Source organism: Gopherus flavomarginatus, chromosome 2, assembly GCF_025201925.1.
Source record: "Gopherus flavomarginatus isolate rGopFla2 chromosome 2, rGopFla2.mat.asm, whole genome shotgun sequence".
NCBI lineage: Eukaryota > Metazoa > Chordata > Testudines > Testudinidae > Gopherus > Gopherus flavomarginatus.
The window spans coordinates 254,722,009-254,749,761 of NC_066618.1; the positions used below are offsets into that span (position 1 = coordinate 254,722,009).

A 27,753-nucleotide genomic window follows, 5' to 3' on the forward strand; every position below is an offset into this window, starting at 1 on the left:
CAAATCGTGATTTGAAGACCTCAAGCTGCAGAGAATCCTCCAGCAAGTGACCCGTGCCCCATGCTGCAGAGGAAGGCAAAAAACCTCCAGGCCCAATGCCAATCTGCCCTGGAGGAAAATTCCTTCCCCACCCCAAATATGGCGATCAGTTAAACCTTGGGCATGTGGGCAAGCCTCACCAGCCAGCACCCAGGAAAGAATTCTCTGTAGTAACTCAGATCCCACCCCATCTATCATCCTAGCACAGACCACTGGGCATATTTACCTGCTGATAATCAAAGATCAATTGCTAAATTAATTGCCAATATCAGGCTATCCCATCATACCATCCCCTCCATAAACTTATCAAGCTTAGTCTTGATGCCAGATATGTTTTTACCCGCACTACTCCCCTTGGAAGGCTGTTCCAGAACTTCACTCCTCTAATGGTTAGAAACCTTCATCTAATTTCAAGTCTAAACTTCCTCGTGTCCAGTTTATATCCATTTGTTTTTGTGTCCACATTGGTACTAAGCTTAAATAATTCCTCTCCCTCCCTAATATTTATCCCTCTGATATATTTATAAAGAGCAATCATATCCCCCCTCAACCTTCTTTTGGTTAGGCTAAACAAGTCATCTGAATTCTGCTGGCCCCACTGGGGTTGCCAAAAGGACCCACCTGCTCTGCCTGCCAGGGTGTGTTATGTCACTGTGCAGAATCCTAACATTTGACTTCACGAAGAGTCAGCAGAAAACCTCTGCACCTCTATGCTGTGTCCTACAACTTAACACCCAGTAACAGAGTCTAAGAGCTATTTTTAAAGGGCGGCTCTTAGCAACCCAACCGCTGCTTGTGCCCATGAAAGTACGTACAGCTGCAATTTTTGAGAATATCGGTGTGCAGAGGTGATAGAATTTACCACTTTTGCCTACAGATCATAGGGCTTGCAGATTGAAATTCTGCCACCTGCATATGCAGATGCTAATATCTGAATCGCATGTACCTACGGGTTTGCACACAGAAGGCGACTTTTTTTTTTAAAAAGTGGCCCAAAGTATCTAGAATTTCTTCTAGCTGATGATGGGACCTACAGCTGCAATTACATTTGCCATTCACCAAACAAACTATATAGATATAAATGGGAGAAAAGGTGGTACTCTCAGGGTCAGACAATAAACAGGTAGTAACCTTCTCTCCATGGCTTGAAACACTTGTGTTAAATTTTGCAGGGCCGATTACATAAATACTATGTTACATTATTTGATCAATTACTTTTACATGTCTGTAAAGGTTGATTGACAGATATACTATTATTGATACATTTAATTTAATACTCACTACGTGGCCTGAACACAATTGGTTATCAAGTTTCCAAATAAATTTAATCTAAACATTTAGTCCCATGATTCTATTTTTTTCTATGTTCAGATTAATTAAAGGAGACAACAAATTGTATCCGTAGCTAACGATGTTTTGTTTTCTTGGTTTCAGATGATGGCAAACTGTCTTTTGAGGAATTCAAAGCCTACTTTGCTGATGGAGTCCTGAGTGGAGAAGACTTGCACGAGCTTTTTCACACCATTGATACACACAATACTAAGTAAGTATCCTCGGCTTACAACCAAGTGCTACATTTTGTATTTGGAAAAAGGTTTAATTTTGGCAAAAAAAATCTTAAGCTGTTTTTATACAAGAGAGTTGTTTCAGGGAAATTATAATGCCCAATTATGTACTCTAGTAAAAGCAAAACTTCTCGTCAGCTGATCTACATATGTTTAAGTGTCCAAACATTCAGAAATACAGGCTTGTAGAATGTGGTGTGGGCATCAGACACCGTGTAGGTCCTCTCATAAGGGCAGATGGAATCAGGGAAAGGGAAGAGATGCTGTGGTCCTTTCCAGCTCTCAGGCTGGAATAGCCTTGTTAGGACAGCTACATGGCTGCAGGATGAGGGGGTAGATTTCTGCCCTCATAGAATGAATTGGGTTTTGAGCAGAGAGTTTGCCCCCAAGTAATTAGCATGAAATCATCATAGAAAGTAGTGAGCAAACATTACCACCTGATGACTGTTTGATGCTCTGTAGGAAATGGATTGATGTTTTCATTCATGTTTCTTGGAAATCAAAAACTCACATTACATTTCAGAGTGGCTGACTTCTTGGCAGGGTCAGCAGAAGCTGAGGGTTGAAGGGTATAGAGAGTGAATCAACTTCTTGTCCCAAGTATCTTTCTCTCTGCAGTGGGTTAATGCAACTGCCAGGCCACTGGGGGAAAATTATATCATTCCTCCCCATGTGGTGTGTAATCTTTGTATAGACTAAAGAGCAGTCAAAAAAAAGTTCCATAAAAATAATTGAAAGTTTGGATTTTTTCCAACTAATTCCAAGTATAAGCTACTGTATATTCTTGTTCATAAGCTGAATTTTTTAGTAAAAAAGGGAAGCACCAGAGAAGGGGGTCAGCTTATGAACGGGTATAGAGTTCATATATAGTATGGGTATAGGGTATAGAGAGGGAAAGGTGGGACATAGCCCCTCCCCCCAACAGAGGGAGCAAGGAGATGCAGCACAGCCAGCAGAGCCAGAAGACTCCCAGCTTCTCCCCCTAAAATACAGTTCCCTATCAGTTGCTGTCCCAGCCCATCAGGGTAAGCAGCTGGTGCACTGGAACACTGTTTACTTAGGTTTACCTCCATGTCTGCGGACGCTCAAGGTAAACAAACCATCTCGGCCTACGAGTGGCTTATCCTGATGGCCCGGGAGCCAAAGTTTGCTGACTCCTGAATTATAGGGTCGGCTTATGAATGAGTCACAAAAATTTTCCATTTTTACTTATCCACCTTGTGTGGGGGGGGTCGGCTTATAAACGAACCGGCTTATAATCAAGTGTATACGGTAGTTTACTAGCTAATCAGAACAGTACTTGGCTAATCTGCATGCTGCATGATTCACACATACAAATCTGATGACCTCCTCCCACTTCTCAGCAAAGACAGGGAAGTGGACCGCTGTAGGGGACCATTACTAAGACATTAAATAAACATAATATAGCATAGTTACTAGCCATACGTAGATGACAGTGTAGTTGTCAAAAGACATAGACAAAGTATTTCTGTGATGCATCATCCTTGCTTTGATTCATAGCAGCCCATCATACAGAGTCCACAACAGGTACTCTTTTGCCATTAACCCCCCATGTCCCTCAAGCTCTACATTTAATTGGCATTTATATCCTTGTGAAGAGGTTGACTTTCACTCCTACTGAAAACAGGTCCCATTCAGTAATTCAGTGGGTCTCTCAGTTATTGGTATGAATTAGCAAGGTGTATCTAATACTGATACCAATCTAGTACCTTTCATGTGGACTACATTCAGTTTGAGTGCCATTTCTGTCGTCCAAAAGATACCGAAGTGATGGCATTTATTACCTTTGGTTCCTAACAGGTTATAAAGCCATCCCATTTGCACCAGTCATTGTTGGCTTTTTGGTTCTGTTTAGAAACAGTGCGAACTCAGCAGATCAGTTTTACTTGTCTCAGTAGTACTTACTGGTACTGTATAGATGAAGACACTAATGCAGTAACTGACATTAACTCTATTGTGCATGAAGGTTCTGATCTCATGCACTGCCAGTCCCTGCTGCTGTCTCAGTTTCAATCCTTCCACAGGGTATCTGGTCCCAGGTCACTCTCCTAGGCCTCTTCAGAGAGCCCTATAGCTTTCCTAGCCCCTAGTCTCCCTATCTCTGATGAAGCAGGCTCCCTCTTATGATGATAGCCCAGGGCTTTCTAGGTGAAACCTAGTCACCTGAGCCAACTGTTCTCAGTTGTTGGCTGCATGTGTGTTCTCTCTGCGTGCTGCCCTGGCTCTGGCCAGATAGCCCATACAGCAGACCTTGATCAAACTGCCCAAGAAGACCACAGACTCAGTTCAGTAGCAAAGGTCAACCAGGTTTATTGCCAATAAGGCACAATATTAGTGCCCTGTATGTGCTACAGAGACACACTCAATACATATATGCCTCTGACAATGGACTCAGCTCAGTGAACAGCAGGACTTACTGCTTCCCCCTCGGCTGGACAAAGACACTCCCTCTGCGACCCATCTTTTATACACTGATACAAGAAGTTAGTTACCACTTTTACCCTTGTACCTGTTGGTTTGATCAAAACATGTCTATCCATCACCTGTCATCCTGACCTTATCTTTAAGAGAGGTCAGTGTGTCCCTGTACCATCTTCGGGGAGCGTGTCTAAACCATAACCCTATATCAGGGTGTTTTATTTCTAGCCTTCCTACATGAATACTTAGCACCTAGGAGAGCTTGTGTTTTTACTGTGCTAGCCGTGTTTTTGCCAAGTTCATGTATCACATAGTGCAGGGATTCTCAGCCTTTTGCTTTCTGAAGCCCCCACAAAATGCTATTAAAAACTCCACGGCCCACCTTTGCCACAACTATTTTTCTGCACATAAAAGCCAGGGCTGACATTATGGGGTAGCAAGCAGGGCAATTGCTCAGGCTTCGGCTGTGGCCCTGGGTGTCGCTCTCAGGGCCCTGAGCTTCCATCCCAGGCAGTGGGGCTTCGACTTTCTGGCCTTGGCCTCAGCAAGTCTAACCCTGCTTGGCAGCCCCCTCGAAACCTGCTTGCAGCCCCCCAGGGGGCTTCAGACCCCTTGTTGAGATCTGCTGATGTAGTAAACCTGAGAGCAGGCATCTGCTTTGTAACAGGGCCTGACTTTTGCTCATAGCTTTGCTCTTGCTACCTTTGCTTTATATCAGCAGGACCTGACTTGGCCTTAGGCCTTTTATACCAGGCCTCATGTCTCCGACTTTCTCTATCCCTATCCAAACCCAAACCTATCACCTGAGAAATGGAAAGCTAGCCAGAGGTGAGACTGCGCCCAACTCCCCTGGAAGTTTTAGCTCAACCTCTAACAAAGCGTTTTGAAAGCTAGATGGCACAGTTTTGTAGGAAGCAACTCAGTTAATTTACTTTTTAATTAATTTTCAATCTGAATGGCATTGTTAAAATAACAAGGAGTCTTGTGGCACCTTAAAGACTAACAAATTTATTAGAGCATAAGCTTTTATGGGCTATGACTAAAGCTTCACACAGAAAAAACATGTTCTTTAGCAAAGAAAACTAAAATAAATCATAAGTATTATTATGCATGCAAAATGCACATTCCAGGTCTGAATGTTAAATAAGCAGCTTCTAGGGACAGAAACCTGAAAACTCTTTAAAATGCCCTAAGGATATTTGTTAACCTAATAAGACTTCTGTTCTTCTCCTCAATCATGTTCAATATTAACATGAATTCAAATCTTTAGTATTCAAGTTCCTTCGTCTATAGTAATACATAATATACATTCAGAGACTCAGTACTTTGATGATTTAAGAGCCTCTCCACTTTTTTATGATTGTCAATGAAGTAGTCTTCGTGATCAGTATTGCCTTCCTGATTAGATAAAACCATGAAAGGATTACAGCTAGGAAACCTGTTTTGTATATAATCTGTGTGTTCCTAATGGGCTTGGCTCTGATCTCACTTATGCTGATGTAAATCAGACAGAACTCCTTTGAAGGCAACTGAGTTTTGCCAGTCCAAAATTGGAGTGAAAGGAGTATCTTGTCCACAGGACCTTCCTAAAACATTCAGTAAACTGTCCTGTACTAAAGAACCCTTAAAGATTATCACCCGAGGTCTAAATTCCCTTTTCTACACAAGCTAATGGAAAAGCCAGTCTCCAACACCAGCAGTAAGCTGCCAGTATTCTGGATCCTTCTCAGGCAGGTTTCAAGCCAGACAGCACTTGTCCATACACGAGAAAAGCTCATCCATATTCATCATGCTGAAGCTCTTTGATAGTGCTGACCAATAAACACTCCTTCCTGCCTACAAGAAGTTGAGCGGAAAAGGCCTTGAAATTACTCCAGTCCTTCCTCTCAGCCCAAATCCAAAGGGTTGCTAACTGTTCCTCCACCTATAAAAGACCTCACCTGTAAGAGTTCAACAAGACTCAGGCCTCCTCCCCATACTATACAACATCTATAAGGAATTTTAGTCAGAGTTGATGAGTTGAAGTGTCAACAGCACGTGGGTAACACCCAACTCTATACTCCACATAAAGCAAACATTACGCACCATCTTTTTGCTTTCTCAGTGTTTAAGCAAAATTACCACCTGCATGAAGACCAGTTGGTTAAAGCTTAACACAGGAAACTCTGGGAAGACACTGATAGGAAGAGGGAGGCACTTCAGAGAGCCTCCTTCTTGACAACATTCTCCTCTCAAGGGCATCTGCCTTCAAAATAAGTCAGTGCACAGTGCACAGTGCAAGTAGCCATAGATGCAAAAAACATGCATTTCCTCTGTGAATGGCCAAAAAATTGTATGCCATCCTATCAGATCTGGTCACACCATTCATGCATTTTTGATTGCTAGGCTTGATTAGTGCCACTCATTATATTTAGGAATGAAGCTATGTGCCCTGAAAAACTCCAGCTGGTACAACATAAAACGGCCTTTTGCCCTAGCAACACAGGTTGCTATGAGTACACCAATCTGCTGCTCCACCCTCCATACTGTCTCCACTGAATACAGAGTCCAGTTCAAGGTCTCAACGTTCAAAGCCCTCCCTAGAACTAGCTCTAGTTATCTGAGAGATCACTTCTGCCTCCATGACCACAACAACTATGTTCTACAGGCACAGTGAAACTGTTGAACAACATAGGAAAGCTTGTTAGTATAAGTGAAGAAACTTCTGATGAACTTTCATGGTGAGATCACTCCTGCAAGAAATCAGAATGACAATGGACCTCACCAGGTGTATAACGGAATGGGAAAACTCATTTTCTAAGCTTAGCCTTCCTTTGATAAGTTCTTCACATAGACAAACATATAGTGTGTTCACACGTAAACCTTAAACCTCTCTCTCTCTCTCGCTCTCTCTCTCACACACACACACACGAGCTATTGATCCTACAGGCTGAGAAGAAAGAGATCCATATTTCTGTTTTTAAATTCTTGGGAGATGCTCTGCTACTACGATTATGCAGTTTGTTTAAGCTGCCACATACTCTTCATATACACACACCAGTGCTGTTCAACAAGCCATAGACCATTTTTTGTTTCAATTGTCTTAATTAATGCACAACCACTGTTCCCACTATTAGACAATAAAGGAGAAAATGCAATGTGAGCTGATTATGCTCAAATATAGGAGGATAGGATGTAGCAAGCTAAATTTTCCTAATGTACCCAAAGTGCTTAATATTTATAATCCGCAAAGCAGAAAGCAGCATAAATCCATCTAAATGAATAATTAGGTATTTTGTGCATGTCAGATAGGCATTATTTGTTTTGTGAATAAAAGGCTCATTTCTTAAAATTGAAGATTCAAACTGAGACATAAATTTGATCTTACAAACGTGAACCAGAACTAAAATACAATCCTATTCATACTGAATAGCAAACTAGGTGGGATACCACATGCATCTGCTTAGCAGATTAAGCTCCTTCAGACAGAGTTCCAACCCTGTTCTTCAGAATCGTCCCTTCCTGTACACTCCTCCAGCACCTGACTTTCCTTACATATAATTTAAATGTGACTTTTCACTAAAGCAGTCTTGTTTTGCAGTAATCCTTGTCTGGACTCAGCAGGGGGCTGAGTCCTTTTGATGGGCTACTACATTGGACTGATCCTTTTCATTGTACATATTTGATTTCTAAAAATAGTGGCTATTACTTCCATGTCTGACTTTGCTTTTCATTCTTCTGAAACAGAAATATAATGCACAAGTGAACTTAGTTTTTATCAAAGGTAAACCGGTCTGGAGAATGAGTGGAAATAATAGGCATAATATTGTGACTTGGTTATCAAGAAAGAAGAATTTGTGACAGCACTAATAGTTGGGATTTTAAATAAGGAACATTTTGAAATGCTACAGTTGATATCTGAGAACAGGCAGTGCAATAGGCACAGCCATCTGGGTTACTGAAATGTAAATCATCCAGCAAGCACATAGTGGAAAGCACGGTATAAGAAGTGGCCGGGAAAACACTCCCGTGGGAAATATGTGAGGATATGTTGGGTTGTCTGTTTTGTTTTTTAATTGGCCACATTTATCCAGGCCTTTTGCTCAACTTGATGGCACTTTTGCATTTGTCTGTCTTCATGTGTGCGTAACCCCTGCCTGCTCAGCATGGCACTCTGTCCCCCTCTAGTGGTGGCTAGGCAAGCTAGAGACTGATGAACCTGCTACAAGCTTGATTAAAAGAGAACTATCTTTTAGCTCAGGAAGTAGAGGCTCATGCATTAAGCTCTAGAGATCCCAGGTTTGATCCCTGCTGCTGACAACCCACACAGGGGTGTTGGTGTTGTATAGGTATTATGTGACAAATTTTGAATGCTGCATCTGATCAATTCCAACATTTCAGGGAACAGTCCAGGCACCAATGGCCAGAACCCTATTGATTTGGGGGGAAATCAGAAAACTTGAAGGAAGAAAATCTAGGAAACATAGATCATGCCATCTGTTTAGCACAGCCACCACTTCAAACAGCTCTCAATTGTCTACAGACCAAAGAACCAGTTGACGGCACTGTGACGTCCCCCTGGTGTTATCTGGACCGGTGATCTGCTAGGTCACTCCAATCTTTGACTCTGGGAGCCAGCCTTACCCTGCTCTGCTGTGAGAACCCCCATTCCCGGGCTGTTCACGCACAGCCTCTGGCATGTAAGCTGCTCCCAGCTACTTGAGTGAGCACTTTTCGCCAGCCACTGCTTGGATTCTGCAACTGAATGACATTAGCCAATATCTCCGGTCCCAGACACAACCCTCGGAACCTCCATCTTGCAGGGTCCAGTTATGCCTGCAGGACACTGCAAGCTCATATGAGTTCATCAATTTAACAAAGAAATTGATATGTACCAGGCTTGTTATCCCAAGGGGAGTCTCTGACACGCTTCAAACCAAACGCACTGCTTCCGGTAGAATAAACAAGCAAATTTATTAACTACAAAAGATATATTTTAAGTGATTATAAGGCAAAGATTTGGTCAAAAGAAATAAAAGCAAAATGCATTCTAAGCTGATCTTAACACTTTCAATGCCCTTACAAACTTGCATGCTTCTCACCACAGGCTGGCTGGCTGCCCTTCAGCCAGGCTCTCCCCTTTGATCAGCACTTCAGTCACTTGGTGGTGGTGTCTGTAGATGGAGGTGGAAGAGAGAGAGAGCATGGCAAACGTCTCTCCCGTCTATCATGCTCTTTCTTCCCTCTTGGCTTTGATCCTCCCCATTCAGAGTCAGGTGAGCATTACCTCATTGTAGTCCCAAACTGACCAAGGGAAGGGGGGTGACTCACTCAAGAGTCCAACAAATCCTTTGTGGCTGCCTAGGCCAGTGTCCTTTGTTCCTGTGAGGCAGGGCTGGGTTTGTCACATACATGCCGTGATGAGATGTAAACTGCCCCTCTGCTCCTGGAGAGTTTTGCCTGGGTCTCTGCTCCTAGAGAGTTTTTGCCTGGGCTTGTTTTAAGCCATAAGGACACATTTTCAGCCTCATAACTATGTACATGAAATTACAACCTATAACAACAATGCTCAGTGCATCATGAGCCTGCTGAAGACACCCGACATGACAAACTGCATTGGATACCACACAATCATTTTATAAGCATGAACATAGGAGTGCAGGGAGTTCCCTCGAGGCACAGAGTGTCACAGGTAGCCATTAATGCCCTGTAGCATAACAGAACCTCTGCTTATTCTCCCAATAGGGCTTGACATTCTGGCACCCTGAACGATTTATCTCCTAGACAAATAATAGTGGGAGGAGAAGGGGAGATGGGGGCATGCACACAGCCTCTGGCATGGGGCAGAGAATGGGAGACCCGGTATAGTGGAAGGGGAGAATAGGGATGGGGCTGGAGTGCATAGTCACCAGCACGTAGGGGAGAATGGGGGACAGTGGTAAGGGAGGAAGAGGAGGAATGGGAAGCACACAGAACCCCAGGCAGATGGGAGATTGGGGATGTTGTGGGGAGTCGCTGAACTAGAAGGGGATAGGAGGATAGCACACAAAGAGCTTATGGAGGGGAATGGAGGGATGAAAAAAGCCTCCAGTGTGTGCAACAAGCTCAGCCCACAGAAACTATGAAGTGTGTACCCCCACAGAATCATAGAATTGTAGGAAGGGACCTTCAGAAGTCATCTAGTCCAGTCCCCTGCACTCAAGGCAGGACTAAGTTATCTAGACCATCCCTGACAGGTGCTTGTCTAATATGCTCTTATAAACCTACAATGATGGGGATTCCATAACCTCCCTAAGCAAATTATTCCAGCATTTAACCACCCTGAGAGTTAGGAAGTTTTTCCTAAGGTCCAACCTAAACCTCCCTTGCTGTAATTTAAGCCTGTTGCTTCTTGTCCTAGCCTCAGAGGTTAAGAACAACAATTTTTCTCCCTCCTTCTTGTAACAACCTTTTATGTACTTGAAAACTGTCATGTCCCCTCTCAGTCTTCTCTTCTCCAGACTAAACAAACCCAATTTTCAATCTTCCCTCATAGGTCATGTTTTCTAGACCTTTAATCATTTTTGTTGCTCTCCTCTGGACTTTCTCCAATTTGTCCACATCTTTCCTGAAATGTGGTGCCCAGAACTGGACACTACACTCCAGCTGAGGCCATATCAGCATGGAATAGAGTAGAAGAATTACTTCTCATGTCTTGCCTACAGCACTCCTGCTAATCTATCCCAGAATGATGTTTGCTTTTTTTGCAACAGGGTTACACTGCTGACTCATATTTAGCTTGTGATCCACTATGATCCCCACGCATGGACGCGGGTATTAAAGGCTAAGCCTTCCCTGCCTCAGGCCATGGCCCTGCCCATGTTTCCTTGGGAGGCCCCGCCTTCCCTGCCCCTCTACCCTGAAATTATCTGAGGCTCAGCTCCAGTTGGCTGCCAGGAGCTTGGACCCACCGGCAGCCAGCAGCAGTGCTTGGGCTGGCCCTGCAGGAGGGGAACGGGGCGGGGGGGGGGGGGGAGGCCAGTGGCCTGGCCCAGCACTCAGGGGGCTGGCAGCTCGGTTGGGTGCTGAGGGCAGGTTGGTGCTTCAGGGGGCTGGGCCAGCACTCAGGGGGGCTAGCAGCTTAGCCAGGCACTGAGAGTGTGATGGGGTGGCCAGCATTGCTGAGGTGGGCAGGAGTGTGAGACCGGTGGGCTAACCTCCCCAAAGGGGGGGGTTTACTCACCACCCATGTCCCCACATCCCTCTCCACAGTACTCCTTCCTAGACAGTCATTTACCATTTTGTATGTGTGCAACTGTTTCTTCCTAAGTGGAGTACTTTGCATTTGTCCTTATTGAATTTCATCCTGTTTACTTCAGACCATTTCTCCAGTTTGTCTAGAGCATTCTGAATTTTAATTCTATCCTCCAAAGCACTTGCAACCCCTCCCAGCTTGATATCAGCCACAAACTTTATAAATGTACTGTCTATGCCATTATCTAAATCATTATTGAACAATTTAGTGTGGGACTCCTCTCAATATGCCCTTCCAGCTTGACTGAACCACTGATAACTAGTCTCTGGGAACAGCTTTCCAATCAGTTTTACACTCACCTTATAGTAGCTCCGTCTAGATTGTATATCCATAGTTTCTTCTGAGACGGTCATGCACGATAGTATTGAAAGCTTTACTAAAGTCAAGATATACCACATCTGCTGCTTCTCCCCCATCCATTTCCCTTTAGTGGGTACAGTATCAAGAAGCCAGGCAGGAGGGAGGGATAATAAGGTTCCTTTTAAGAGTGTGACTCTTTACGATAGTCACTTGACAGAACATACCCATAGCTAATACAAAAGTTTCAGTTTTGAAATAGTGATGAGGTTTTGTATTCTTACATGATACAATACTTTATGCCTGACTTTGCAGCTGGCAAGTATCACACATTGTTTGATCTTTCATCCCAACAGAAATGCAGAAAATTAATTGTTAGGGTTTTCGGTAGATCCCTTTTGCCTTTGAAGACTGTCTCATCAGGAGACAGTATGATGGAGTGATGTGGCAACATGCCAGAAATCTGATTGAGTTAATGAAGAGAAAGACAACCTGGACAATGCAGTATGAATCCTGAGTCCCTATTAATACAGTTTTCCAACCCAGAACACAAGTTCACATGCATGAAGAAAGCCAAAATGTCACTAATTAGCATCACACACAATTGTTGAAAAGGGCAGGTTACATAAAATGTCTGATATTAACACATTGGCTCAGAAAAGGATCAAAGTGTTCATTGAACCTTATGAAGTTTTGTTATGCAAGTGTAAGAATCATGTACATGTCAAACAGCCTTAAACCATCCATTCTGTGATGCCTCTCACTTGCAAATTATCCTAGAGAAGAAAATGAAATTCTTGATTTATGCTTATGGCTGCTAAGTAGCTCAAAGCTGCAGTGCAATAGAGAAGAATGAGAATAAAATTACTGTACCTTGGATACATCTAGCAAGTGAACATTTGTACAGGTGTTTTCACATTTTAATCCAGTTTAAATAAAAAACAATCTAAGCTGTAACAAAGAAGACTCTCTCAGTCTCATCCTTTCCTCCCTCTCTTCCCCTCACACCCCAGCCCAAGAGCAGTGTGAAACATTCCACTTGAAACTTCAACATTCAAGGGTCTCAAAGTTAGCCTAGTCTGTGTCCAAGCGGCTCCTGAAAACACAGGGCCAAATCCTTAGCTGGTGTAAATCCATGTAGCTCCATGTAAGCCATTACAATGGAGGAACCTCAGCTGCTTTCATGGGATAGGGTATGATCAACAGAATATTATGGGGCAGAATGAGACCCTGCATGAGTTGCATCAAAAAAGCCCCTAGGGTAGCCCATCTTGAGAGGGTTGGAGGGGTCTGAAAAATCTTTTTCCCCCATGTAGCTGCACCTGTTAGCCCACTGAAGAGCCATTTTGATAGGTTCAGTGAAATCCTCTTTCCTCCCATTTTAGTGTTTCAAATCAAAAACTGATTTTAGATACAACAACATGGACAAATCTTTTGTTCCATTTAGCCTGAGCTGCCAAAATGGTGGAGAAAAAGATGACAGAAAGAATTACAAAAGCCATAACAGAGTCTTGGAGTCCCTCTCAGATGCCTGGCTGTAATGGGTGGGATTGGAAGTCTTCTCTATTTGTGCTCGCCTCCACCAATGGAGTTCCCTGATATCTTTCCTGTGTTTTTTTAGCAGTACTATGCCATGAGGGTGAACGCTATTGGTTTGTCCCTTTTATCACCTTTGTGTACAAGCAACACCCTAAATATATGATGTAAAACAAGAGAGATTTGTTTTTAACATGCTCCTCATGGTCCACAATCAAAGGAGCAGAATCCACACATAGAAGAAGCCTAGAACTAAATATATGCAACTTTTATCCTACTAATTAACCAACCACTTACCGAAGAGGCCACTTCTCTCTTCCATACACTAAAATGTCCCCACAGAGGCTTATGCCTTTGGTCATCTGGCTCTTCCAGAAATTTACTCAGTCCTCACACCTTCAAACCAGGTTATCTGCAAAGTGCTTTCACCTCTCTGGAATTCTACAGGAAATGAGAGACACACAGCTCATCCTTCCTATTCTTTATTATTAATTTGGTTATGTGGTTAGGGCAGAGCTCTAGGACTTCCTGGGCAATGGCCTGTGGTAAGATGTTACATTGATAAACTACTAGCCTAGGACTTGAGTGAGTTGGGTTCAACCCTCTACTCTACTGCAGACTTCCTGTGTGACTTTGGGCGGGACATTTGAAATCAGTTGGAGTTAGGCATCTACATTCCTTTAAAAATCTGACCCTTCCTCTTTCTGCGTCTCAGCTCCCCATCTGCACAGTGGGGATAATAGCACTTCCCTACCACACAAGGGTGTGAAGGATAAACATATCAAAGACGGTGAGGGGCTTGGATACCAGGGTGATGGAGGCCATGAAAATGTCTAAGATAGATCATTTCTATTAAAGCTAAATTGTCTTATTCAGCAAAAGGCAAAATCCATCCATGTTCAGGCAGTTTGGCTTGCTGAAGATATCACAGTTTAGGCAGGGAACCGTGCAGCCTGGAAAAATCCTGGTCAGAAGGGATAGAGATGTGGTTCTCTGCCAGAAGAGATGATGGCTATGGAGACTGGAACCTAGAGTGAGTGCCCTCAAGGGACCACGGCATTGTATCCTGAAGCCTAATACTAGAGTGGAGGAATGGTCTCGTAGTTGAATCACTGAGCTAGGGCTCAAAAGATATGAGTTCTGTTCTTGGGTCTGCCACACAGATTTACTCTGTAACCTTGGGCAAGTCATTTAATCTGCCGATGCCTCAAATCCCCCTCTCTTTCACTGATGAGTTGTAACACTAAATGCAGTGATGTTTGTGAGGCAATCAGATCTTATTGGGGTGAGTGCCATGGAAAAAGTCTATAAATCATTTAAAAATAAAAAAATAGGAACATATACATTGCTGTAAGTGTGGAGGATCCCAGTTGACTTTACTGCCTTTGAGTGAACTCTCTAAGCCAAATAGATACTAAAGCTATACTTCTTGGGTCCTGTCATCTCAATTTGCTAGAAGAGGGGGATTAATTGCATTTTAGATATTTGAAAAGAGTAGACCAAAGCTAATGGAATAGATATTACAATACCATAGAGCTGAATAAAATTAAACAGTGCACATGCTGGATACTACTGACTATTGAAATAAGCAAAGCACATTGTCAGTGGTATATTAAGGCACGCAATAAGGAAACTAATCTTCATTTTGAAGTAATTAAGATCATGCCTGTTCTGTTCAGGAAACTCAGTGTAAGCTCTGCACCTTACTGTTTGGTGCACATCAGGTGGCACTTAAGTCTGTAACAAATCTTATCTTTTAGCAAAGTAAATGTATAACCAGTTGCTGCCTCAGTTACTTTAATTACCTGAAGAAAGCCATGTAAAAATTATACACCAATGCAACACCATGGAGGAAAACTTACTGTTGTATGAAATGGTGATTGATCATTGCCATTAATGGTTAGCGTCTGCAGGAGAGTTAGTCTGATGTGTGCACATATTATTCACGGAAGTTGGCTTTATGTTTTCTACTTCTGGGGGCATTCTGCACCAAAAAATTAAAAATTCTGCACACAATATTTTAAAATTCTGCAAATTTTCTTTGTCAAAACAACACTACATAATCACACCAGTTTCAATTATTTGGTAATTTATTTCAAAATACCAGTCAGCAAGTATGTCTGTAACAATACAGAGACACACAAAATTTCCCCCAGGAGTAGAGAGTTAAAGAAACCACTATGACAACCCAGTTCCTATTTCTCTGCCCATTTCCTCCCACCTCCTCCAGAGCCCATCCAGGGAGACAGACACCCACAGCACCCCTACCCCCTGAGTCCAACCAGGGAGCCAGACACCCACAACCTCTCCCCTCAGCCAATACACCGGAAACTCCTTCTTCCCAAAACCCAACCGTGAGCCTCCACCCCCCCGGCCCAGATATCCACATCCCATCCCTCCCCAGAGCCCAGCCATGGGGGACCCCTGGCCCAGACACTCATCCCCCTCCCTTCACCTAAGCCCAGGGATCCAGAGGGAGAAACAGCATGATGCTTGGTCCCTGGTTTGTAGGGTTTCCTGTGCATTACCCTCGCCTTCCCTCAGGGCATACTGGGAACTGCAGCTGCCAGGAACCCTCTAGCTCCCTCTCCTTCCTCCCAGCACTGTCTTCTATGTGCAACCTGGGCTCTGCTGAGTCCAGTGGCCCCTAGTGGCAGATAGTAGCACTACAGCCCATTTCTCTGAGGAAAGGAAATTCTGCATGCACCACATTAATTTCTGCAACCTTCTGCATTGTGCAGTGGTGCAGAATTCCCCCAGGAATAGTTTACATCTCTTCTAAGGCCTGCTCCTGGTCCCATTGAAGTCAAGGATCTGTCTCTAAAATTTTTGTCCTTGGACAATGGAACATAAACATGTGTCTACTGCTGTATGTTTTTAGCTTCTGTTTTCTCCCCCCCACACACACCCTCTTTTGACACAGGAAGGAGCACGTGCATGACACAAAGATTAATATCTATTCATTACAAATATAATCTAAACATGTTGGGTTTTAATGAGCCACGTCACTTGAATTAGTTCCTCATGTGATACCAAACTGAGTGTATTTCCATATATTGTTACCATTATAAATATTTTGTTTCCTAGTGATCATTTTACTGCAAATATTAAATCTGTCAGTCATGAGAATCACTGGGCTATAAAATTATAAACTACTTCTAACCAACCATTTAACTTCTTGGATTTAGGCAGAAACATTCCCCATAGGCAGACTATTTCATAATTGTCTATGAGAGTTTTACACCTTCTCCCAAAGTCATCTGGTACTGGCTACATAAAGACACAGGGATAGTGGACTAACTGGCTCTTAGTCTTGTCCCAACAACTCCTGATTTCCTATTTGCCAGACAGGACAGGAGGGACAATACAGAGGATGAAGTTTTGTGGCAGATGAAATCTGAATGACCTTCAACAAACAACTTTCTGATTATTCAGAGCCTCTGTGCTTTAAACTGGATTAAAAACCAGGCTTACAGATAAAAGGCTAGCAGACTGCTTTTATTAGGCCACTAAGACATTCTGCCTGACATGTAATTTACACAAAACAATTGCTTTTGGAGGCACCCACTTAGCTATTCATCTGCATTAAATTTTGTGTGTGATATTGTTGGCTTTGTCACCATTATTAATGGTAAGGTGTAAGGGAGAGATTTTTAAAGGCATAAAGGACTCAACTCCCACCACTGGCAATTTTATCACGTCACTTGTGCTTTTGTCATGCTCACATGATCAATGGCTGTGTGACAGCATTCCTTGGTGCACACACTTCAGAATTTATTGGTCTTCCATTCTAATAATATGGTTTCCTATCCCACAGGAGTTGAGCCATGCTCATTGTTGGCTTTTCTTCACTAAGCGCTACTTAAAGTAGTACTTTGAAAGTTCAAGGACCTAGTTATCCCTTATGTAGGCATTTGTACCTGTGCCAAATGAATGTAAAACACCATCATTCTGACTGGATAGCATTTCATATTCACTTGGCACAGGTGTAAATGTCCACACAACATTCAGGACTGGGGTTTTTTTATATTCAATTGCTTCTTGGCTTTTGAATTATAACTCACTAAATCCAAGCCTATGTCAAACCCAAATCACCTGTGAACCTCCTTCCTCCCACAATTGCTAATTTTGCATTCTATAAGGAAGAAAGGCGACATTTTTATTGTAATCGTGTGAACCTAAGCACTAGAACAATGAGTTCATTATCCCTATTAGAATCTTTATATCATAGTATTTTAGTAAGTTCTCACCTGCTTTGTAAACCCACTATAGCTCTTTCCTTCCTAAGTGCATTGGGTTGTAATACTTTTAGAAAATGTCACTGAAGCCCCAATTCCCCTAAACATGCCAGTATGTACTTAACTTTATGCACATGCTTAAAATATCCCAATTCAGGAAAGCACTTTCAACATGGGCTTAAGTGTTTGGTGGCATTGATGCCAAACATATTATATTGTGTTTCTTGTGTCTCTTTTCACTAATTTAATTCAAAATAATTATATTAAAGTATATTTGTATGACTCAAAAATGCTTTGCTGATTATCTGTGCTACTGCTTGAATAGTTGTAGCCAGAGGAGAGGAGAGAATACACTGCACAAACAAACAACAATATGTTTATAAATGGTCCAGCTAGTGCAGCAGCACATGGGAGAATGGGGGTGCAAGGTGACCCGTAAAAGAGCACAGGAGGGAAAGAAGGCTCTTCAGAGTGGCTATGTCTCCTCCGTATGCAGGGGGCAGGATGAGATGCTTGGTGAGGAGGGAGTTCAGACATTGAGCTCTGTCACCACAATGCCCTGGTAACATAACTGTGCTGGTATCTCGCAGAATGTATACTGCCACAGAAATAGACCAAGTGCAGGTTACTGCTCCCTCTAGCAATGGGGAGACCAGATCGCAGCACAACAGCCACTGCCTCAAATACGGGGCAGGTAGCAATGTGTCACGATCTAGCCCAAAGATCTGGCGGGCCAATCAATCACGTTAGCCTGCAATTTAGTGTGCTGCATTTTTTCCACTACAGTGGCATACAGATCACCCTTTCAGATCCACTCCTGGGAACCTTTGCCTGCATTAAACCAAGATGCAAGGCCTCTTTCGTGGCCGCACGTTAGAATCACAGCTTCAGCAGTTCCTCAGATATTAATTTCAGTTTGCTGGAATTTTAAAAGTGAACCTATTTACTCAGGGCCATCCAAGCCCTTCCTTGTCCCCAGTCTTCAAAGTTCCAAAACACACCCTTCTGAAAGCATGTCTTTTTGCCGTAATAGTAGCTCTATACACCACTGATTCATTAGGCCAGGTTGTGATACATTTTCTTGGACAAACTCTATGTACATATTTACAGGTTGTCACTAATTCTGAGCCCTCAAACCCAGACTTAGTTTTATTGTAAAGGACAAGGAGCCCATGCATCCATCCAGGGGGAGTCTCTGAAATAGTTCTTGGTTACAGTGAATAATTTCTGGAGCTTATTACAAATGCAAATACTCCCACTAGTGCCTTCTACACTTGCACAGTAATTGTTCTAATAATGGCATCTTTGGGAAAAATTGTCAGAAGATGACAAGAATATCTGTCAGGGTTATAAAATAAGAACTGCCATCAGACTGTAACCAGGTTTCTACGTTCATGATTGGCAGGAGGACACAGTGGGATAACTGCGTCACCCACAGCTGACTGAAATGGGCCAGTGGATAATAATTCTTGAAGATTTATTTTAAAGATACTGGGCCATATTTTCAGCTCCACTCTGCTGTGCAAAAGGAACAGAAACTGCATGCAAATCCCCATGGGTGAAGAGCTGGCATAGCCAGCATCAGAGCTACTCCCCTAGTTCCTGCAGACATGACATAGGAGTAGTGCTGGGGATATGTGATGGCAGGCACATGGACAAAGTACACTGCTGCCCAGCTACCCCCACATAGTTAACATCACTTGGGGACCTTGCCAGTTGGAGCTATTGTAACTTATGCGTAGGCTACTCTAAACTATGTGAGGGATAGAGCAGAGTTGGGCAGAGAATCAAGGAGCCGTAACCACCTTCCTGCCACTCCCACTCTGTTGCGCTGAGTGGATCTTGGACATAGCAGAGCATCTGTCCCCCTTTTAATGCTCATGAAAGGTATCAGATTAACATTCCTGATAATCCAATTCCTCTGTGTGATTACAAGAGAGACTTGGCAAACTTTTTTCTCACTGTCTTTCTAACGTGCCCCAAACTTGCTCCAGTCTAGGACCAAGAGGATACATCAGGCCTCTAACACTAGGCAGGTAGCAATGTGTCATGATCCAGCCCTCTGATCCTGTGGTCCAATCAATCTGCATTACCCTGGAGTTTAGTGTACTACATTTATTCAATACAATGGCATACAAATAACACTCTGCCAAGGATACAAAAAATGTGCAAGTTAGTGCCAGTTGTGAGGGTTACTGAATGTAAACTATAAAACTTCAATAGTTCAGCAAAACTTTAAGAATGGTCAATATTTATCCCTTACCTGATTTTCCATCAAAATCAGAGTCCATCTGAGTCCCATGCTGCTGCTGACATTCTGATTCCATATGCAAGAGGATGTACATCTGCCCAATAAAGTTAAAGGGAGAAAATATTGAACTCCATCATCTTTTTTTCCTCCCAAATACAATGTGGAAATAAGACAGGCTTTATAAAAGCAGCTGAATGGAACACAGTCTCTCCAATTTGCTGAATTGCAGTTGATGGACAAATATTAACTTTTCCTTAAAATTTTATGGAACTGATGAAAAGTTAAATGTACATATTTAATATTCAACAACAAATAGACTGGAAAAAAGTATAACGAATGAGGTGATGCAACCTTTTAAAATTGTGTCATTTTACTTAAACTTCAGTTCAAGCATGAATTTTGCAGCAATATTCTCATCAACTCTCAGAACCAGAGATTAATATTTTATACTGTTTGTCAATAGGGATTATAAACGTTCAGATTATACATAGCATTGATTTTAGCTCTAAAACTAAGTGCGGAGGAAAAGGCAAGGTGGTAATCAGAATGATCTGATTTTATGGTCCAATATTTCATGAACCGCCAAGGCTACTAAAAAACTGCTATACACAATAATGTGGACATACAAGATTTCAAAGCTCATAATGTTTTGCGCAGTTCTGATGCTGATACAGCTTCTCTGAACAGAGTGCAAATAAAGTTGGTTGGGAATTTTCTGTTGGAATGATTTTCCAAAGGAAAACACAGTTTCTGCAAATCTGAAATTCTGAAGAGGAAAATTGCAGTTTTGAAGAAAATATTCAATTTTCCTCTGGAAAAAATCTAAACATAGTATTTTACTTTGAGGCAGTTTTACCCAAATTGGAATATTTCATTTTGTTGTCCTGACTCAAATGTTTTTAATGTTTTGTTGAACTGATTCAACTACATTTTTCTATGAGCACATTGCATTGTGAGAGTTGTAGTTTAGGGCCCCATTCTTTTCATTGGTCCATGCTCCCAGGAAGACTATATGTCCCATAATACAACATGGCTTTCCCTCCAAGCAAGCTGTACTGTGCATCATGAGAGGCATATGACTCTAGGAGCATCAGTGAATATGTAGTCCTACCAGGAAACATGGCCCATAGAGGAGAATGGAACATCAGGCTCCCAACCTACAACTCCCATGAGGCTCTGTGCCACTATTGGATAGTGCACTTTAATGTTAAACTGACTCAGACTGAAGCATTTCAGGTCAGTTCAATAAACCAAATCAAAACATTTCAAGTTCAGGAACACTGAAATGTTCTATTTCAATCAAAAATGTTGAAACAAAACATTTTGACACTTCCAGACAAAAAATGTCTGGAATTTCTGTACTGCAAAAATTGTGAAATTTGAATTTTTTGTCCCCATTTGGAGGACAACTACTGGAATTTCCCCTGGGATAAAAATTCCAAATTCTGCTCATCTCTACTTTCAGAAAAGATGTAGATGGTCCTTGTTTCCCTCTTTGCGTTGGCTCTGTAGTCATTGTTGAGGACTTTACTTTTTTTCATATGTGCAGACATTTTTTATAGTTCTCTTAAGGCTCTTATTAGCAACATATATATATCTGGAGCTTTGATGACTAGACTGATGAAGTACTGATTTAGCATAGTCAGCTGCACAGCCATTGCATTCTTGTGAATCATCCTCTGGTGCAAGGGAACAGTTTATAATGTATATTTATAGGTTTATTTGGTTGTCTAAGTATTGTATATTATATTGTCTCAATTCATTATTCAGGACAATTTCATTCTCTGTTGTAACCACATCACAGAGAATAATAACTAATTATTCTAAGGATACCTCTGCATAACAATAAGAGATACCAGCCCCAGAGTTCCCACCACTACCACAATGAGCATAGGACCATGAACGTTAGGAAGAAGCAGATGAGTCCAACTACCAGAATTAAACAATAATCCCCAATAGCAGAATGACTGCAGAACACAAAGAGATTTTAATAACTAAGCAATTAATTTCTAAACCCTTATTATGAGACTATAGTCATTGGCAGGGAAATGTCTAAATGAGACTGGCTTATGAAAATCTTTGAAATACTATTGAGAGCTTTCAATAAAGTCTGTTTATGTAACCTTCTTTACATCATTATGTCTGCCTTGTGCATAACTGCTTCCTATAATGAGCAAATGTAAATTACATTTCCCTGTGCCAGCAAAACTCACTGCACTCCATGGAGATCCTGAATGCAACTGCCCTGTGCTGGTTATCTGCTGGGGTGGAGGTAGCTTTAATCCCAACAAGATTCTACGTGAGTTTAGGTGGTGGATATTCTAGAGTAGCACTGGATCAGTGCACTAGCCAGGCCCTCTTTGGGGGAAGCCCTTATCCCTTATAAAGGAGGAGCCAAGAACAGGTTGCAGATACTTTGCACTGCCACATCTTGGATTCCTGGAGAATCTACCATCAGGGACCTCTGCCAGCACTTACCCTCACTGCATCTAGCACAAGGGTAGACTGGTCTTTTATTGGATATTAGGTAAGTTCAACTGTGTGACGTAGGTGGGGAAGAGTATTCAAAAGAATACCTAAAATAGTCCTTAAAAATAACTTCATGATATTAGGCACAGAGGGTTTTAAGAGAGAAAGTCAGGCAGGTGAAAAATTCTGTGTGTAATAGGCAGCAGAGATTCTGAAAATAATTGTGCTGATGTGACATGTATGCTCTCCACTATACACTGCCTAGTATGCTCATCACGAATTAGAATGATTGTAGTGCTGGAATCAGAATGCCAGTCATCCGGAAAATACTGTAAATAACATATGTTCAGCATCACCAGACTGGAGTCTATACTATGGCATTCCTTGGCATGTATACCAATGGGAACATTGAAAAGTTGTGCACTGCAAATTTGAGTTATGTTGCAGACACAACCCTGTGCTAAGCATTTTCCACCTCTATCCCCCCCAATATCCTCTAAGTCCCCAATTACTTACATGGGATTCTGCAGCTAGCTATGCCTTTTTGGGAAGAACAAAATGTTCTAGGTTTACTCATGCCTGTGCTGATTGAAGATACATATTATTAATGTTGATAGTATCTAACTATCACAGACATACAAAATTACAGGGTCCCTGTACTGTACTGTTTAACTCAGTCTGGACACAAAGGACAATGGGACCTCAATGGGTAGTAGGTACAATAGATAAGGAAGGATGGTACAGTGATTTTGGGCACTAGTGTGATCCCTAGGTTTGATTCTGTGTCTGCCAGAGCAAATCACTGTCTGGTTGTCTCTCATTTCCCCATCTGTAAAATGGGGATCATAGCACTTCCCAAACTCACAGGGGTTTTGTGAGGATAAATATACTCAGCAACTGTAAGGCACTCAGATAAGTACCTTAGATAGAAGGAAACCTCAATCAGTATGAAAGAAGTGAGGTTTAAGGAGGAATTTGAAAGAGGACAGGCTGTGAGAGGTTTTAAACATAAGTGTCAAGAAGCAAGCCTTGATTTGCTTTCTTCTCCACAGGAAGAAATTAGGAGAGAGGATGTGAAGCAGCACAGGTTGCAGTGATTGTTCTGTATGGTTTCAGCTCTGTCTTAGCCCTCGTCCAGACTAACCCGCGGCATCGGCGGGTTAAAATCGATTGCTCGGGGATCGATATATCGCGTCTAGTCTGGACGCGGTGTATCGATCCCCGAGCGCGCTTACATCGATTCCGGAACTCCATCAATCCGAACGGAGTTCCGGAATCGACGCGGAGAGCCGCGGACATCGATGCCGCCCCGTCCAGACTGGTGAGTACCTCGATTTTAGAAATTCGACTTCAGCTACGTTATTCTCGTAGCTGAAGTTGCGTATCTAAAATCGATTTTAATTCCTAGTCTGGACGTGGCCTTAGAAAGATATAAACTATCTACTGGCACTTAGTTTAAAGATTAGGGGTGGCTCTTTTCTGCTAAGTATCCTTCCAAAATTCCAGTAAGTGGCATGAGTAACACAAAGAGAACAATGACTTCAGCATGTTGTACCATATGGAATTACCTGTGTCTGTCTAACAATGGAGTAAAGTGGCCATTGTGAGAACTAAAGACTGATCCAGCTTCCTAATAGAGCAGGTCAGGCTTTTAGGTTAATCAACTGGTATCTCCGCCAAGCCCTCAAAGGTTCTGGATCCTGGTTGCTTTCTGAAAGAAAATGTGACTCAGTATCAGTTTTATAAAACATATAAAACCTTTAAACTAAAATCAAATCAAGAACACACATCACCAAAGCTAAACTACTATTCATAGTATTAACTAACTACAGTAAGAATAAGGTACATCAAATCAACATCAAATTAGTCTCAGTGTTGGAATAAAGTTAAGTCATCAAATCAGTACTAAAAATTATCCTTATACATTCCAAAAAGGAGTCTAAGAAGATATGTCAAATGGCTATAAGTCTCTAAAAAGATTTCACCAAAGTCAGTCAAAATCTATAATTTGAATGGTTAAGTATCTTAACACTAAAAACAAATTATTATCTAATGTCTCAATCTCAGATCCAATTACAATTTTCTTCTTAGATTTCAATCCCTCTGTGGTGGCTAACCCTCTCCTCCCCAATATAGATATTCTAACACAGACTTTAACAAGCATGCTAAACAGAAATTTAACAACCCTTATTTACCAGAAATTAGAGATGACAATTTCAAGTCTCTCAGGACTTTAAATACAGAACACACACTAATGAATAATTTTAACAAACAGCATTTAAACCTGGCTAAGCCTGGAGAACTTTTCTTTCAAGCACCTTTATGGGTGCGCGCGCACACACACACACACACACACACACACACACACACACACACACACACACACACACACACACACACACACACACACACACACACACACACACACACACACACACACACACACACACACACACAGCCATGCTTTCACTTACACACTCTAAAACTAAAAAGGCTGGGACAGCTCCCACCTAAAAAGGAAACACAGAAAAAGGAAAAATATATCTACTTAATACAAGTGGAGGGTTGCAAATCTCCTGCTCCCACTGTCTTCTTGACTCTTGCAGAGTAGGAGCTGGAAGCGTAGGCAAGGCAGTAGATGGTTATGTTCAGCTGGCACAGTGCTTCTTGCTAGCAGGCCTCCTTTGGGTGCAAGGAGAGAATAGTCAAAGGCTGGAGTGGGCTGGCTGTTAATGTTGGCACTTCCTCTCCCCAAGATGGTTGGGTCTTGAAGATTTTGGAAGGTCAGTCATCTCTCAGCATTACCCTTGAGTCTTATCCAGACTTTGCTTATTTTGCCTTGCCGCACCTTTCTCCAAGGTCTTCAAACAAATCAGGTGTGATGCCTACCTTGGAGCTGTGCAACTTGATCCAGTTAAATTTGAATTAAGTCACCCTTAGCAAGTGCCGTTTGGAAAACTTCTGCTTAAATAAGCAGTTTTTAAAATATTCAGTGTTTTGCATATTGCAGAGACTGTGAGTCTGTGACAACAATCCAGATACATTACACAGGCTGGCATGATCCTATCTGGGTGAAAGGTGTTAATGTGACATTGTGTCACCAGTTTACAGACAGTTCAATATAAAAATCCTACAAAAATAGGTACCGTATATACTCATTCGTAAGCCAAATATTTTTGGTAAAAAAGTGATGCATCAAAGAGCAGGGGTCGGCTTATAAACAGGTCTACATCAAAATTTGATGATTTTAAACTCTATGGAATCACTGAATTGAATATCTAATACAGGGATTGGCAAACTTTGGCAAGCGGCCCTCCTTCTGTGTCCGCAGGTTTGGCCAATCGCGGCTCCCACTGACCACGGTTCGCCACTCCAGGCCAATGGAGGTCGGGAAGCGGCACAGGCAGAGGGATTTGCTGGCCGCCACTTCCTGCCACCCCCATTGGCCTGGAGCAGCGATGTCTGATGTCCCCTGGTGAGTTAGGCCCCATTTAATGCTCTTTTTCCTGTATTGTGCAACACATGCACCCTGGAAATTGCCTTCTGTTTGCCCTTATATAATATGGAGGTTTGCCTTCATACAACACAGAGCTAGTATGTGAAAGCCACTGATGACTGGCATGGTTGCTAATAAATAAATACAACTATGACATTATTGGCATTACTGAAACTTGGTGGGATAATACACACAACTGGAATGTTGGTGTGGATGGGTATAGTTTTCTCACGAAGGATAGACAGGGGAAAAAGGGAGGAGGTGTTGCCTTATATATTAAAAATGTACACACTTGGACTGAGGTGGAGATGGACATAGGAGACGGAAGTGTTGAGAGTCTCTGGGTTAGGCTAAAAGTGGTAAAAAACACAGGTGATGTCGTGCTGGGAGTCTACTACAGGCCACCTAATCAGGTGGAAGAGGTGAATGAGGCTTTTTTCAAACAACTAACAAAATCATCCAAAGCCCAAGATTTGGTGGTGATGGAGGACTTCAACTATCCAGATATATGCTGGGAAAATAACACCGGGGGGCACAGACTATCCAATAAGTTCCTGGACTGCATTGCAGACAACTTTTTATTTCAGAAAGTTGAAAAAGCTACTGGGGGGAAGCTGTTCTAGACTTGATTTTAACAAATAGGGAGGAACTTGTTGAGAATTTGAAAGTAGAAGGAAGCTTGGGTGAAAGTGATCATGAAATCATAGAATTTGCATTTCTAAGGAAGGGTAGAAGGGAGTACAGCAGAATAGAGACAATGGATTTCAGGAAGGCGGATTTTGGTAAGCTCAGAGAGCTGATAGGTAAGGTCCCATGGGAATTAAGACTGAGGGGAAAAACAACTGAGGAAAGTTGGCAGTTTTTCAAAGGGACACTATTAAGGGCCCAAAAGCAAGTTATTCCGATGGTTAGGAAAGATAGAAAGTGTGGCAAAAGACCACCTTGGCTTACCCTTGAGACCTTGCGTGACCTACAAAATAAAAAGGCGTCATATAAAAAATGGAAACTAGGTCAGATCACGAAGGATGAATATAGGCAAATAACACAGGAATGCAGAGGCAAGATTAGAAAAGCAAAGGCACAAAATGAACTCAAACTAGCTATGGGAATAAAGGGAAACAAGAAGACTTTTTATCAATACATTAGAAGCAAGAGGAAGACTCAGGACAGGGTAGGCCCACTGCTCAGTGAGGAGGGGGAAACAGTAACGGGAGACTTGGAAATGGCAGAGATGCTTAATGACTTCTTTGTTTCAGTCTTCACTGAGAAGTCTGAAGGAATGTCTAGTATAGTGAATGCTTACGGGAAGAGGGTAGGTTTAGAAGAGAAAATAAGAAAAGAGCAAGTAAAAAATCACTTAGAAAAGTTAGATGCCTGCAAGTCACCAGGGCCTGATGAAATGCATCCTAGAATACTCAAGGAGTTAATAGAAGAGGTATCTGAGCCTCTAGCTATTATCTTTGGGAAATCATGGGAGACGGGGAAGATTCCAGAAGACTGGAAGGGGGCAAATATAGTGCCCATCTATAAAAAGGGAAATAAAAACAACCCAGGAATATACAGACCAGTTAGTTTAACTTCTGTGCCAGGGAAGATAATGGAGCAGGTAATCAAAGAAATCATCTGCAAACACTTGGAAGGTGGTAAGGTGATAGGGAATAGCCAGCATGGATTTGTAAAGAACAAATCGTGTCAAACTAATCTGATAGCGTTCTTTGATAGGATAACGAGCCTTGTGGATAAGGGAGAAGCGGTGGATGTGATATACCTAGACTTTAGTAAGGCATTTGATACAGTCTTGCATGATATTCTTATAGATAAACTAGGAAAGTACAATTTAGATGGGGCTACTATAAGGTGGGTGCATAACTGGCTGGATAACCATACTTAGAGAGTAGTTGTTAATGGCTCCCAATCCTGCTGGAAAGGTATAACAAGTGGGGTTCCGCAGGGGTCTGTTTTGGGACCGGTTCTGTTCAATATCTTCATCAACGATTTAGATGTTGGCATAGAAAGTCCGCTTATTAAGTTTGCGGATGATACCAAACTGGGAGGGATTGCAACTGCTTTGGAGGACAGGGTCAAAATTCAAAATGATCTGGACAAATTGGAGAAATGGTCTGAGGTAAACAGGATGAAGTTCAATAAAG

The 27,753-nt window shown here is 42.2% G+C and overlaps 1 protein-coding gene across 2 annotated transcripts in view; it reads left to right on the forward strand.

Annotated features, from left to right (window-relative positions):
• NECAB1 (N-terminal EF-hand calcium binding protein 1) overlaps positions 1-27,753 on the forward strand; it is a 126,818-nt gene that overhangs the window by 36,877 nt on the left and 62,188 nt on the right. For both annotated transcript variants that reach the window (XM_050941079.1, XM_050941080.1), the window contains one exon: positions 1,474-1,582. In XM_050941079.1, the coding sequence (XP_050797036.1) occupies positions 1,474-1,582 (109 nt within the window). The remainder of the gene's footprint in view (positions 1-1,473; positions 1,583-27,753) is intronic.